Genomic DNA, 15,479 nt, shown 5'->3' with positions numbered 1-15,479 from the left:
AAATAGATAAAGAAGAGATTTATTTTTGATTAATAATGTATTAATATGAATAAATGAAATTATACAAAGCAAGAATATTTTTAAAACTACACACACATACATATATTAATTATATTTTAAAGAATATATATATGCTACATATTTAATTATATTCTTATATCTATGGTTATACATATTAAAAAACATGTTTTTTTTTTACATTTATAAAATAATTTTTAGAAATTAAACATCTCTATTGCTCTTCCAAAATTAAATTGCTGATGCTGCCTTGTGAACTTCTAAACACTTTTATTAAGCTAATTTCATATCACACAGTCAATATACCAGTCACACAGTTTACATTTCAGTCATAATAATCAAATAAAAAAACATTTAAAAAAGTAGTTTTAAAAACATTACAAATATTGCAAAACAAGCATTTTTAAAGTGTCTCCATAATTCTCTTGGAGGGGGAATATGTATCCTTCAATAATTAGAAATTTCTAAGAGTTCTTTCAATATTTCAGACAACTAGAGAAAATTTTCGGTAATTATTAATTTAAATCCCTTAAGTTAAAAACAAGAAAGAGTTAAAAAGAATCACTCTTTTTTTTTTACCAGTATTTTGCACATTTCCTTATGATTGAAATTTAGAGAACTATTGGGGCTGCTTTTTAATTTCATCCCTTCAAAAATTTGGCCACTGGGACGCCCATGTTACCAGTCATTATATAAGGAAAAATTGGGAGACTGTAGTTTGAGGAGGAGGAAAACCTATAGACCCAATTTCTATTTTAATTATGTGCCTTTTACACAAAATTTAAATACATAAGACATTTCATATTGTAACATATTTTAAAAACTTTACTAAATTCTTACAACTAGCCATAGTTGAAAGAATTATCGACTAAGAATCGGATTTTGACGATATTTGCATTTTTGGTCTCTTTTTTACATTAAGAGCATTTCTTTTTGAGATTTTAGGGCAGTTATTTGTTTTACATAAAGTATTTTTTGCTCATTTTAGTGCACTATTTAATCAGATATAATCTTGTTGCAAAAGCTTTTGTGTTAATCATTTTTATGAGAAACTAGCATTATAATCTAAAAATGAGCTTAGAAACAAATTATATACAATGAAAAATTAACTCAGCAATAAAAATTTTACATAAAGAAAAGTATGGTTAACATGGTTTTAGGAATGTATCACTATATTACAGACAAGCAAAAATAACCAAACATAAATAACAATTAGTTACCTGTACTGGGATCAATGTTAAAGTAAGCTGATGCAGATTTTTCAATGATTTTATAGTGAAGAACTGAATTGATTTCAGAATCTCTATCAGATGCTGAAACTACAAGAGGTTTAATACCATCCACTAAGACCATACTTCCAACTTTATCAGATTCTATAACTTGTCCACGATATTCAGAATTATGAAAGACTGGGGCATTGTCATTTCTGTCAATGACATGAACAAACACAGAAGTTGTACTATTGGCACCAACCATATTGGTCGCTTTGATAGTCAGGTTATAAAATTTAAGTACTTCAAAATCAAGTTCGGCATTACTGCGTAAGATACCAGAGGTTGGATTGATAATAAAACTATCATTGATGTTTCCTGCTGTGATTTCATAATACACAGAAGAACGGCTAGTAGCTATTACAGCAGCCAAAGGTTGGCCAGGTTTTTCATTTTCATGTAATTCTATGACATAATCTTTATGTTCAAACTTTGGAGGAGCATTATTTGCCACAGTTATAATTACATGGACATTTACAGTAGAGTTCAGAGATGGTGTTCCTTTATCAGAAGCTCGAACCAGGAGAAAATATTCTGGCATTACTTGTCTGTTCAATTGTTTGGAGATTGAAATAATACCCAATGTAGGATCAATAGAAAAAGCATTCCCAATATTTCCTATTGACAAAGAAAAAATAAGAAGAATTTAAATATAATTTTAACCTACATTATTAAGAAATCCAAAGAAGATAATGCTGTTTATTATATTAAAAAAAAACTTATGTGCTATAACTGTAGTCAAATTGAATGTAATTTTAGATTTTATTAATTCAGATCTAGTAATATTTCCTTACCGGAAAAAATGAGGAAAACCTTATATTTATTTAGTTTCCACAGGTGAGATACCAAATTATTTTACAGAAAAAAAACAGACTAATGTTCANCAGGTTTTTCATTTTCATGTAATTCTATGACATAATCTTTATGTTCAAACTTTGGAGGAGCATTATTTGCCACAGTTATAATTACATGGACATTTACAGTAGAGTTCAGAGATGGTGTTCCTTTATCAGAAGCTCGAACCAGGAGAAAATATTCTGGCATTACTTGTCTGTTCAATTGTTTGGAGATTGAAATAATACCCAATGTAGGATCAATAGAAAAAGCATTCCCAATATTTCCTATTGACAAAGAAAAAATAAGAAGAATTTAAATATAATTTTAACCTATATTATTAAGAAATCCAAAGAAGACAATGCTGTTTATTATATCTAAAAAAACTAATAAAAAAATGAAAAAAACTAATTATGTGATATAACTGTAGCCAAATTGAATGTAATTTTAGATTGCTACTAATATTTACTCACCGGACAAAATGAGGAAAACCTTTTATTCATTTATTTTCTGCGGGTGAGCCACAGATTTATTTTACAGAAAAAAAAGGACTAATGTTCAGGGAAGAAAAATGAACAAAAAACGTTACATTTGCAAAAATGTTAAAAATAAATGAATTTCTCTTAATATAAAATATTTAATACATTATTTTGGGTAAAAATATGCAATTGAGAATTTTCCCAAAACAATATAAAAAGCTAAAAAAAAAAAAAACCAAATTAATTTGAAATATAGAGTGTTTAAGATAAACATAAACATAAAGCTTAAAAAATTAGGAAGAATGCTATGATACTTTTAATAAAAAAATATACTCTAAAACAAAAACATATTAATTGATACAAAAATGTGCATTGCTTTGACATAGGAAGAGAATAAAAAACACCAAATAAAACTACATATATTATTGATATATATTTCAAATGAAGAATAAAAGAATTCATATCTTTTAGAAGGAAAAAAAATGCTGATAAAAGATTATTAATTGTGTAAAAAACTAAATAAAAAACAAAAAAGAAGAATATTCAAATCAATTTTAAATCGCAAGTGATTAAAAAGGTAAATTAAAAAATTTATATTTTAAAATAAAAACAGCAATTCACAGTATTGAATATGAATAATAGAAAATATTTCACTAAATAGCTTTTAGTAAATTTTTTAACCTTGCAACAATTTCAAAAATGGAATTAGTTTATTATTCCAGTGGTCGCGAACTAGGTAGTAAAAATTCATTGTACTACCTAGTACATAACCACTAGTAGAAGAATAAAGACATTTTCATCATAAAGTACAATATATAGAGTCAAAAGATTATAAAAAAATTAGCTTATGGAGGAAAAAATGAGGTAAAAACCAAGCAAGTTACCAAAAAAAAAAAAAAAAAAAAAAAAAAAAAAAAAAAAAAGAAGCAGGAAAGAGTTTAAGACTTTATGAAAATTACCTGATGCAATGCTAAATTGCAATTGAGCATTTTCTCCTTTATCTTTATCAACAGCTAGTATGCGGATAACAGAAGTTCCAAGAGATGCTGTTTCGTACACTTGACTTTCAAATGATTGGGCAGAAAATTCAGGATGATGGTCATTTTCATCATGCACATTAATGGTTACACGAGCAAAACTTCGCTTTGAGTCATTATCTCTGACCATGACTGTAAGCATGTGCATTTTAATTGATTCATGATCAAGTGGACCTGATATTGACAGCTTTCCAGAAAAAGAATCAATTTTGAACAGATGACTTTGAGGATTAACACTAGGGGGAAAAAAAACATATTATTAGGGACAAATGGTTTTAAATCCAAATACTGAAGAAAATTAATATTTGTGGCAGAAATTAATACTATGAATAATACAAAAAAAGGAGGGCGTTTTAAAAGACAAAATGAAAACAGATATTCCTTGTAAATAAATAACTACTTTTAATATTAATTCTTTAATATTGTAGAAATTTTCAGTGTTGCTATTTTTATCCCGTATAACTCCTACTTCAAATAGTATAAGTTATTCATAGGATAAAACACTGATTTTTATGTAACTAATTATAAGAAAAGAAAGTTAGACTTGATAATCCAGTAATAGACAATTGTTTACATATTTTTATTAAAACTCATTATTTTCGAATAAAAATTTTTATTTAAAAATTTGTTAACTAAAACTTAAAAAGCAATTTTCCAATCAAATTAAAAAATAACATTAGCACATAATTGCTTTAATTTTTTGAAGCTAAAAACTCTTTATTTTCAAATAAAACTTTATTTAAGAACTTGTTGATTTCAGCTTAAAAATTTTTTTTTTTAATGGTATTGTAAATAATATTAACGAGAAGGCAGACAGAAGTGGTTAGTTGGGATGAATTATAGTTTTGTTAGAAAAGGTTTATCAATAGTTACTTATTTCCACCTGTTATATATTGAATAGATGAGGTTCTTATCACGTTCATCTGCATCAGATGCTTTAAGTTGTAGAATAACCCTCCCAACAGGTTCGTTTTCACTGATGTCTACTCTGTAAGACTCCCTTTCAAACAAAGGACGATGATCATTCACATCAATTACTTTAATGGCAAGCTAGTGAACAATAAAATTTTATTAAGAAAAAATATTACAAATTTTAAAAAAAAGAAAAACTTAAATCATTTTTTAAAAGAAATACAAAACAGAATTCCTTGTTCATAAAGAAAAAATCGAAATTTTCAGCACTTTCTCTGTTATTTTAGGTAAATTTTTAAAGTCCATGTATTTTCCAGATTTTCTCTATTCTCGTTGTGCAGTGGCAACCCTGCAATGAAATGTTTCGGCTTATAGATATTTTACATCAGCTTTCCGATCAATGCAGTAAGACACACAAATCATTCACCCATTATTACGCTTTAAGTCTCCAACTTGTTTAGGAAGAGAGTGCTTTCTCCAATGAACCCATAGGTTAATAATAATTTACACTACTTTTTTCAAGAGGTTTAAAAGGAAAAACGTTTTTGATAAAATATTTATTCATTTAGTTACAACTTTGATACACATGAAATTTGAAAAGATTATGAATAATATTAGGGAATTCAGTATAACACCGCTTTCATTGTAACAGAGTTATGTACAATGCATTTAAAAATATTTATCTTTAAGCTAGCTTATTTAAATATACAATTTTCTAGAATAATAAACATGGAAAAAAATAAATCATCAACAAACATCACAACTTTTTTTTTTTAAATAAAGAAAAATTCTGATTTTAAACACAATAATGTGCACAAATTTTTTTTTTAAAGCATTCAGAATGAAAGCTTGAAAAATAGCATTCCAAACACTCGTAATTTTTTCATAGAAAATTAAAAAGATTTTTTAAAGCAAAATGTCATAAAACAAAATAAATATCTACATATAAAAAAAGAAAATTAAGATCTCTACCACAAAAGTGTATGCTATTTTTAGAGCAAGAGGTTTAGCTTGCAAAGAAGCAACATTTCAAACTTTTTAACTATGTTTTAAGCACAAGGGCATAAAATGGGTTTATTTTACAGCTTTATGCATCATGAAAAATTGAACATAGCTTTAACATAATAGATAATAGTAAACCTTGTAAAAAATGATATATTTACCTGCTGATAAACAACATTAACACCATCAGTAACACTAACATTTAATTTGTATTCAGACTTTTTCTCCCAATTCAAATGTCTAGCAACTGACACTGAGCCTTCATGAGGCTGAATAATAAATGCATCATCAGTATTTCCATCTACAAAAATAAAATAACAGCATTAACCTTTAGTTATCTGTTAAAGAGAAAGAGTAATTATCATGATAATACAGATGCTTATTATCATGATAATTAAAACCCTTTTAATGCATTCGAATATCGTAATTTACAATTGATAAAGTAGAGTTTATTTAAAATAGAATCAACTTTCTCTTATTTCAATTTTACTTGAATCTTAATTTATAAAATATGTTTTTTATGGTTTAACAGGTAACACTACTTCACCTGGGAGCTTCAAAACTCACCTACGATGGAATACCATAATTTATCACCATCAGGATCTTCAGCTTGTAAATAAGCAATAACCTGATTGACATCCTCATTTTCTGTAACAGTTTCATGAACATTAACCTCTTTACAAATAGGAGGGTTTGATGATTTTGGAGGACGAGGAAATACATCCACTCGAACACGATTTGTAGATGATCTAGGTGGTTCACCTTTGTCAGTCGCTTGTACCTTAAAAAAGAATTTTTTTAAATACAAATAGAATCAATTGCAACAGACATTATTTTGGTAAACACTTTTACTCAAGCTCAAAAGGAAACAGATAGAAAATGCAATAATTCAAAAATGAAACACAATATTCTGTCGAAAACTGAAAATTTATAATAAAAAACTTACATCGAATTATTTTAGCATAACAATAACTCATTGCTTGTTTCAATAATCAGTAGAAATTGTGTGAACATTAAAAAAAAAAAATACTTAAAATATATATAAATAAAATGTGTACATAAGGATAAATATTGATAATGGACGAAGAAAAAAGGAACCCATTTTTGCCTGTTCAGTCACAGGGGAAAGAAAATCCTGAATTGATTTTTTTAGTAGTGAATTGTTAAAAATAAGTAGCCGTGGTAGCCTTATAGTCAAAATAGTAAACTTTTGGTTGCCAATGGCAGTCTTGTACAAGTGCTTGATTATATTCTGTGTTAAAACTCTTTTCTCATAAAAAAGTATTCTGTTAAATTTCTTTAAAAACATGTGAATATGAGTCGTGATTTAGTAACAGCAAAGCTACTGCTCCAAAGTAACCATTTGTAAATTTTGAAAACATGAATAACAATGTTATACATTGGAAAGGGATTTAAATTGGGAAAATTAAGTTTTTTTTTTTCAGGATTAACAGTTGTACAAGTGCTTGTTTATAATACTGTGTGAAAACTGCTTTCCCATAAAAAAGTACTCTAAATACGCACTTTTTTTTAAAAAAAAAAATGTGAATATGACCCATGATTTAGAAACAACGAAGCTACTGCTCAAATATAACCATTTTTAAATACACCTCTCAATACAGACATCGAAAAAAGAATAGTGTTTACTAGTGCTTTTGAGAATCCAGTTTAAATCTATAAATCCCTCCTCATAGTATTCAAAAATATATGTTTAAGTTTAAAATTCATGTTAGTACTTAAAAAACAAACATTCAAAACATTATTGTTTTCAATATTATTGCATGTCTTAATTTTTTATAGTCTATCATAGTACATGATATAAGTAGGACTTATTGTACAGTAGAATCTCAATCAATCATTTCTCATGGGACAGTTTATTGCGAGCAATTGATACGAGAAAAGAATGAATGTGGATCAGTATAAAACATCAAATAATGACTTAAAAATGTATGAAAAATAATAAAGTAATGGACTTGAAAATTAATAAATTTACAATAAGTATAAAAATATGTAATTGAAAAAAAAATGTACTTTTTGCAAATATATTTGCGAGGCAAAAGAAAGAAGAATAATTACAATTATTTATTTAAAATATTTGAAAATTTTGGTTTGAAACATTTTAAACAGAAAAGTGAGTACAACAGCAAAAGAATTCAATGCTGCATACTACTTACTAAAAAATCATAAGCTTCTCCAGCAATCAGCTTTTGCTTGGCGAAAATTGCACCAGTTTTAGGATCAACTGTAAATAAATCTGACCCTTTCCCAGGAACAAAAGAATAACTAACTTCTCCATTAGCATCAACATCAGCATCTGAAGCAGCAATCTAACAAAAAACACAGATATAAATAAAATATAAATTTGCGAGTAATTTTACTATTCATAAGAATTTCCAGTAATTTATAAATTCTAACTGATTGTGAGCCTAAAACAAATTTAAGAAAATTAATATCACAGCATAAATAAAGTGTAAGGTTGGCCATGTTTTGAGTGTTATCCCTCATTTGGCTATATTTGTATAAAATATCACCGTTAGTTATCTTTTGGGTTGCATCTTGCAGGGCTTAGTATGCTTGCGGAGTCTACTAAATTCTTATGTTGTTTATTTTGTTGAAATTTAAAAACCTGTTATAGTGTAAACACTACAAGTATAATAATATTTGACGGTGCCCTTTTTCAAGTTTTGGTGTAAAAATCAATCGGAAATAGTAACCCGGAAGTATTATGATAAATTTAAAACCCCAGCGCCACCTGTGCTTAGCTTTACACGGTCAATCATCCATTTTTGTGTTTCTATCCATATCATTAATAAGTTTAATTTTATTTTACAAGTTAATATTTTTTGTCTTTTGCTAAGATATTTCACAATGAGACATACAAACTCTAAGAGTAAATAAACATGAAACTCATTCAGAAGGTAATGATTTAAAATAAATTAGACTAACTTAATTGCACACATTGATGTCAACTATGCAAACGGTATAGGCAAAAAAAGTATTCCTTTTACCATGGGCATAGCTGAAGGGAGCACATGTTTTGTTTTTAGAAAACTGATTGTTATTTAAAGTTTTTTATGTATATAAGCATATTTATTTTTTATATGTGTGGGAAAAGTATGTTACCGATAATGTCAACTTTCAAAAGGTACCCCAAGATAGAGTTGAGTTAACATTTATATATACTAGTGAATTGGTATTTAATAATTCTAGTGGTAGACACGCCACAGTATTCCCCTACCAGAATTATGTCTGCGATAGAATTTGGCAAATAATTATCACTAGTTTGTTGGCGAATAATTATTACCAGCTGTTTTGAGAGAAGACTAGAGAGCTGTAATAAGATCACGGTTGTGTGCGTGTAAGCTCCTGTGTTGCTATTAGCAGTCGACTGTGTGCAGGCTTGGTTGTGCCTGTGTGTGTATGATTGAGACTGAGAAGCAACAGCGTGAGGACAATATCAAAGTCGTGAACAGCAAATCAACTGTTCAATGTGGTTCATCCATCGAAGTAGGCCTATTCAGATCACACCCGAAGGTCGCCAGTGTGGGGAGAGTATGTTACCGACAATATCAACCTTTATCTATCAAAAGATATCCCAAGATAGAATTGAGTCAACATGAGTGAAGTAGTAAATTGGTGTTTAATAATTGTAGGGGCAGACACATCACATATGTATGTATATTTATATATAAATGTATGTAAAAATTAAAATAGACAAACAGTTTTCTAAAATTAAAAAGTGTGCACCCCTCACGCAAAGTTTGTGCTTTTCACCCACATTGATCCAACTTGTTTTCGACCTCAAGTTAGCGGGTAAATTATTATTGTATTGCCAATTGTCTGCAAAATACACAAACACATGAAAATAATAAAAAACTACAGATATGCTAACTAGATACCATTCATTATAGTAGTTTCATCCATAATCAGAGAAGGAAAAAAAAATTCACGAATCTCAAGAATGACATATACTTAATTTAAAAGAAACAACAAATAAATTAAAAAGAAAGTACCTGACATAATATAACACTTGGGTCTGCTTCCAGCAATTCCAGAACTGAACAAAGATATGGTGAAAAAGGAAACTTAGGATCATTATCATTCTCATCAATGACAGTGACTAAAACCCGGGTTAATGAGGACAAAGAAGGATTTCCACCATCTTCAATTTTTATCTGAAACAAATTAATACATGATAAATTTAGCTCTCATAGTCATTTATGCATTTACATTATTAATTATAGAAGAGCGGAAAATGTTACTTAAGGCTATTTCTCAAAAGTCCTTCTCTAATTTGAAATAATACCTACTTTTTAGTGAATAATATGCAGAGTTTTCTCTAGGAATAAAAAAGGGAAAGGTGCTTCCTCACAGTTTTGAAAGGGTACTCACATAACATTGCAAAAATTTATCAGATGTGTAAACCCTAAAAGACAATCACTGTGCCCAAATTTTACTTAAAAAAAAAAAATAAAAAAAAAGTAAACTAAAAAATTATTAAATGATAAACAATTTATAAGCTTTTTTCTAAACTAAAAATTACAACTAAATGAACATTCTAAAGTGAATTTGCTTTTTTAATAAAAAAAAAGTATTTTAACTGGTAAAGGTATTAAAAATTCATTAATATACACCTTCCCCCCTCCAAAAAAAGAGGAGCTTATAAAAATTTAACCAGTGTAGAATAATACTATCAAAATAAATATTTGTAATGGTGATCAGAATTAAACCTACAAAGAGAGATAATTTTACCAGTGTGTAATTGTTATTTAAACAGCAAATTCTTTTTTTAAAAATGGAATATGAATAAAAAGGCAACGTCTTTAAGGTATGGGGGCCTATTATTACAAAAAGGCAAAGAGGATGCATCAAAGGGCATGACACTTAAAGGGAAATAAGATAAGTGCTTGGTTTGTTTACATGCTTATACAAAAAAAAAAAATTTACTTTTTTTAGTTAATATAAAATAAAATTACACTTAAAAAAATTTAAATGCTAAAAAATAAATAAACAATATAGATATATTATGCATATAATATCAAAGCTTAACTGTGCCCCCGTTTGGGAGCATCCAGAGTTATGCATATAATATGGAAAATATAGTTTTTTCCTCACATAAACCTTCACTTTTTACTCAAATAAAACAGTGTGTTTATACAAAAATTATGATTTCTAAAACATATCTTCCATCAACAAATAAATTATTTATAATACCCAGTTAAGATAGGTCAATTGAACTTACCTAATAAAAATAGTTTTTTTTTTGCTGAAACTATATTTCTTTAAACATTTTCACAAAAATTTGTTTCAAATTATATAATATTTTTAAAAAAAATAATATAATATTCAAAATAACTGAATAAACTAAAATAAATAAATAAAATATTTGAAAAAACTTGAAGTAAATGAAAATAATTAAAGCATATGATTAAAATAGAAGAAAAATAAAATTATTATCTATTAAATAAACAGTTTAGAATTCTTCATTTTCTAGTGTATAGAGTAAACTACATTTATTCAAAATAAAATACTTTTATATTAAGTATATGTGTCTTTAACTTAATTAAACAAAAACAATTAATTTACATGAAATAGTTGTCATTTAAAATGAAATCATCTATAAACAAATAAATCAAATAATCTATAAGGCTCATTTAAGATATTCCGTTGAGCTTAGTAATTGATTAGAAAGGACTCAATCAAGTCTATTATTTAAATGATTGGGCGTAATTCACATTACAGAAAGAGGAATGAGAATTCTCATTCCAAAATCTATTCCAAGACTATTCTATAGAATACACAGACATAATAATACATATAAATCAGATTGAGTAGTTTCCATGTTGGCTGGGAGCCAAATGTTTCTAATCTAAATTTGGGGTTCAGATTTGACAGCTGTCATTAAATTAAAAGACAATTCATGCTGATATTAAAAGATTATGAATTGCCCAAAAATCTTTAATGCATGAAATGTACACAATTTGTAGTTTCTACAGCAGAAAAATCCACAGCACAATTCATATTCGAAAGTACTTGATTAGGCATTACTTTATGTAATTTCAGTAGCAAAATTAAGTATAACAATGTGATTTTCAATTAAGAACTAAAAGAACGTCAAACATATGTAGTATTTAATAAAACTTTAAATATAATTAAAGAGAAAGACTAACGTTTCCAAAAATTTGATTTAATATAAAAAAAATGATTGCGAAACGTAGCAGTTAAAAATGCTAAAATTCAGATTTAATATAGTTTCGTCAAAATTAGTTTTAACAATTTAAAGGAGATGGCGCCACTTACTTCTAAAGGATGTTCAGCCTGAACTTCTCGATCTAATCTTCGGGAGACAGAAGTTGTTATCAAACCTGCAGACAGACAAATTAAAAATTAGTCCTAGCCTTGACAGAAAAGAAATTTCATAAGCTAGAAAAATTTAAACTTTTCTTCTATTTCAGATTTTATGAAGTTGGTTTCAAATTTTTTTACAAGGTTTAAAAATCGAAAGTTCTGCAGTAGCTTGGTAATTTTTGACAAAACGTGGAAAGAAATCATAATAATAATAAACACTTTATTGCATGAAGAAAATAAAGCTTGCGAGAAGGTAAAAATATGTGTGCAAGGTATAAGTCACATACGTTTTAAGATTTGTTTTTGTTTCAATCTCTTAAAATTATGTTTAAATTCATTCAGACCACTTAGGAACACATGGAATATATTTCTATATTATTAATATTTTCAGTTAACCTTATGGAAGTTAATAAGAAATAATTGTTAATAATTTTTTTTAATTTTACAAGATAATAATGAGCATGAAAATTTATTGTAGGTATTAATTTTATCAATATTGTTTGTAAATTGTTTTGATTTTTCATTGCTTTAAAAATACAAAATTCCTTTAAATTATTCAATTAAATTAGATTCCGACGTCTAATAAATAAATAAAAATAGACACAAAGATGAACTGACTTCGTAATCACATTTAATTCATTCATGAATTATAAAATTATATAAATGTTTGCATGATGCATATTTTTTTTAACTTAAATTTAAATTTCAACAAAAGTGAAAACATCAGAGGACAGAAAAAAAGGAATATTTAGTAGAGTGAGCTAAATTTTTAACGAAAGTAGCGATATACATTAAAAAAGAGGTAAGTAACCATACGTAAATAATTTATTGATCAGAATTAAATAGAAAGAAATTACAAAATGAAAAAAATAATAAACGTTAAAAAAAGAATGGTACATAAGTACCAAATTCATGAAAGTAAATCAATTTCTGTGGCTGCAAATAAAGATATCCATATAATTCTTTTCTTTCTTTTCAAAGAACTAACAAAAAAACGGAAAATAGCAGATCCGCAAAAGACTCGTGCCTTTTTCAAAGAAAATTATATCTGATCATCATATAAAAGAAATAATCTAAATATGAGACTTATTTTAACATTTAAATGGTTTAATTTTGTTATTTAACTAATTTTAATTATTTATTACGTTTAACAAATAGAATGGCGTTCTCTAAACATTTAATTTCTTTTTTTAAAATTCATCTCCAGATGAATTCTGTATTAAATTGTTTGACGTGATTTAGATTAAAACAAAATTAAAGAAAAATAAATAAATAAACATTAATCTATTCAAAATCTAACGATAAATAAATCGAAATGTTTCAAAAAACAAATTTAAAAACATTTAAGTGTTTAATTTCTTTTTTCCTTTACAGAATCTATCAGGAAATAAATATATTTTTTTAAAAATCCGTTTAGAACAAACCAATGGATAAAACAATTATGCAATGAAAAATTTCTCATGAGATTTAAAACAAAAATAAAAAAATTACCTTGGCAGAACTTTCTAAATCAATAGCTAGGGAAACAAAAACACAATAGAAGTTTTCTTTCTTTTTTGCTTATTTTGCATAAAAAAATAAAATAGCGAATCGTGAGCAGCAAAATACATGCAACGGATAGTACTGCTGGTATAGTATAGCAAAAAGAAAAGTATATGCTTTTAAAAGAAAAAAAAGCGCACTATTCCGTTTCAAAGTATGTTTTTTATTCTGTTAGTACCAGAGAAATGAATTTAGGTTGTTTATTTGCATAGCGAGTAATGGAAAAACAGGAGGGGCGGTATTGAAAATTACACACGTGAATACAGAGGTAAAACATACTATAGAATAAAAAAATGCAAATCTGGCGAAAGCATTCTCTTTATTTTTTTACTTTTTAACATCTAAGAAAGGAAGAAAAAAAGGAATAGTATTGCTCGATTTAAAAGCACAGGCACGATTTTGCCTTTGCTTTTTATTGCCAATCTTTAAACTTTTCGAGTAGTGTAAGAAGGAAAAAAATAAGATAGGAAATACATCTTTTTCTCTTATCTTTGCGTTTTAACAAAAAAGTAATGGTAAAAGAATCCACAAACAGGTGCAGAATGGAGATTGGGATTTCTTCAGGGACTTTTGATTGGGGAAAAGCACGATCTGGTTATGTTTTAAACATGAGATTCTCGGATATTTTCCCTGTGAGAGGGACTAACAAATTTTTTTAGGGAGAAAAAAAAAGAGGTTGGCGGCAATGAGGAATTGCATCTATAATTTTGCTTAGGGCGTATGATTTAGCATTATGTTGGAAGTGTTCATCTTCTTAAGGATCAAGATTCAAACGATATATGTATGTGGCCTAACGCCAATGTAAATATTTATTCAGGGAATGTGGGGAAGTAAAAGATAATATTGGTGCGAAATGAAAGTCTCAAAATTTCGAATTCGAATTGAAAGGGGAATTAAGGGAGGAAAAGGATTTAGATTTTAGAACATATTCATGGCGGCCATTACTATTGTTAAAGTTACTATCGACTTCTGCATTTCATACAGAATTAAAGAGCTACGCCAGGGATCTTTGTTCGGGAACGGTCATTTTGGGCCGTGGTCTTCCATGATGGATGGCCAAAAATAATATATCAATAAAATGATAATTTTATATATAATAAAAAAACTTAATAAAACAGGGAAACGTTGATTTATTTTATCGATTCTAGTTTATTATTGCAAATGACACATATTATACACGCTACTCGATTCTAGGTGATAAACCTTGATTTAACGGAAGAAAAAAATCTCTAAAATCGTTATCAAAATTAAATTCCATGGTTCACAAATTAATATTTAACCAAGGAGAAAAACAAAAAATCTAACGAAACACTAGTGATGAAGATGGAACTGAAAATACCAAAACCAGTTTGATTGCTTGAAAAAAAATTGAAGGTGTTTTATTCACCGCCGTTCAATTCCTCTGTTTTCTTTATCAATCAAAGATGTTTTTATGTTCTTTGACTCAACTTCCTCATTAGTTAGAGCTCTAGAATAGTAATTACGAATAGTAGCCCTACCAGAGTGATAAAAAATGGTGGCCACTTTTTGATAAGTGTACTATAGGGTCAGTGTTGTTGATTTCGTACATTCTTTTGGGGAAAAAGTAGATTTATTTGAAGTATTTTATTTGAATAGATTTATTGAAAAGAAAGGTAAGAAAGACATTAAACTTCAAAGGTTTTGGTAAAAAATAGAATCCAGCAAATTCAATGTGTTAAAATTTATGTACTTTTGCTGATGATTTCGATTTCTAAAAACCTTTATAAACTAAACTCATAAAAAAAAGAAAAGACTTTTAAAGTTGTTTAAAATTGTGGCTTGTGTTTATTTCACAAAAAGCTAAATTCTTTAATTAAGAAGCTCTTAAAGGAAAACTTTACTGCTACGTCCGGACAGTCAATTCCTGTAGCAAATATTTTAATAATTTTGTTTTATTTTATTACTTCCGTAAATGAAATCTATTTAATAAAATAATTAATTCTTATAAGGTAGATAAGTATTATAAGAATAATTATAAGAATATTATAAGAATAATAAAAGGTAGAAAATGTCAA

At 27.3% G+C, this 15,479-nt stretch overlaps 1 protein-coding gene across 1 annotated transcript in view; it reads right to left on the bottom strand.

Moving 5' to 3' along the window:
* Window positions 1–15,479, bottom strand: part of LOC107446303 (fat-like cadherin-related tumor suppressor homolog) — a 432,818-nt gene that overhangs the window by 44,894 nt on the left and 372,445 nt on the right. Inside the window, exons 6-13 of the mRNA XM_071177570.1 lie at window positions 11,854–11,918; window positions 9,567–9,728; window positions 7,728–7,880; window positions 6,121–6,334; window positions 5,715–5,854; window positions 4,523–4,689; window positions 3,562–3,875; window positions 1,239–1,907 (exon numbers count right to left, since the gene is read on the bottom strand). Of these exons, the coding sequence (XP_071033671.1) occupies window positions 1,239–1,907; window positions 3,562–3,875; window positions 4,523–4,689; window positions 5,715–5,854; window positions 6,121–6,334; window positions 7,728–7,880; window positions 9,567–9,728; window positions 11,854–11,918 (1,884 nt within the window). The remainder of the gene's footprint in view (window positions 1–1,238; window positions 1,908–3,561; window positions 3,876–4,522; window positions 4,690–5,714; window positions 5,855–6,120; window positions 6,335–7,727; window positions 7,881–9,566; window positions 9,729–11,853; window positions 11,919–15,479) is intronic.

The sequence above is a fragment of the Parasteatoda tepidariorum genome, chromosome 2 (genome assembly GCF_043381705.1).
Source record: "Parasteatoda tepidariorum isolate YZ-2023 chromosome 2, CAS_Ptep_4.0, whole genome shotgun sequence".
Lineage (NCBI taxonomy): Eukaryota > Metazoa > Arthropoda > Arachnida > Araneae > Theridiidae > Parasteatoda > Parasteatoda tepidariorum.
This window is presented reverse-complemented; position numbering and strand designations above follow the sequence as displayed.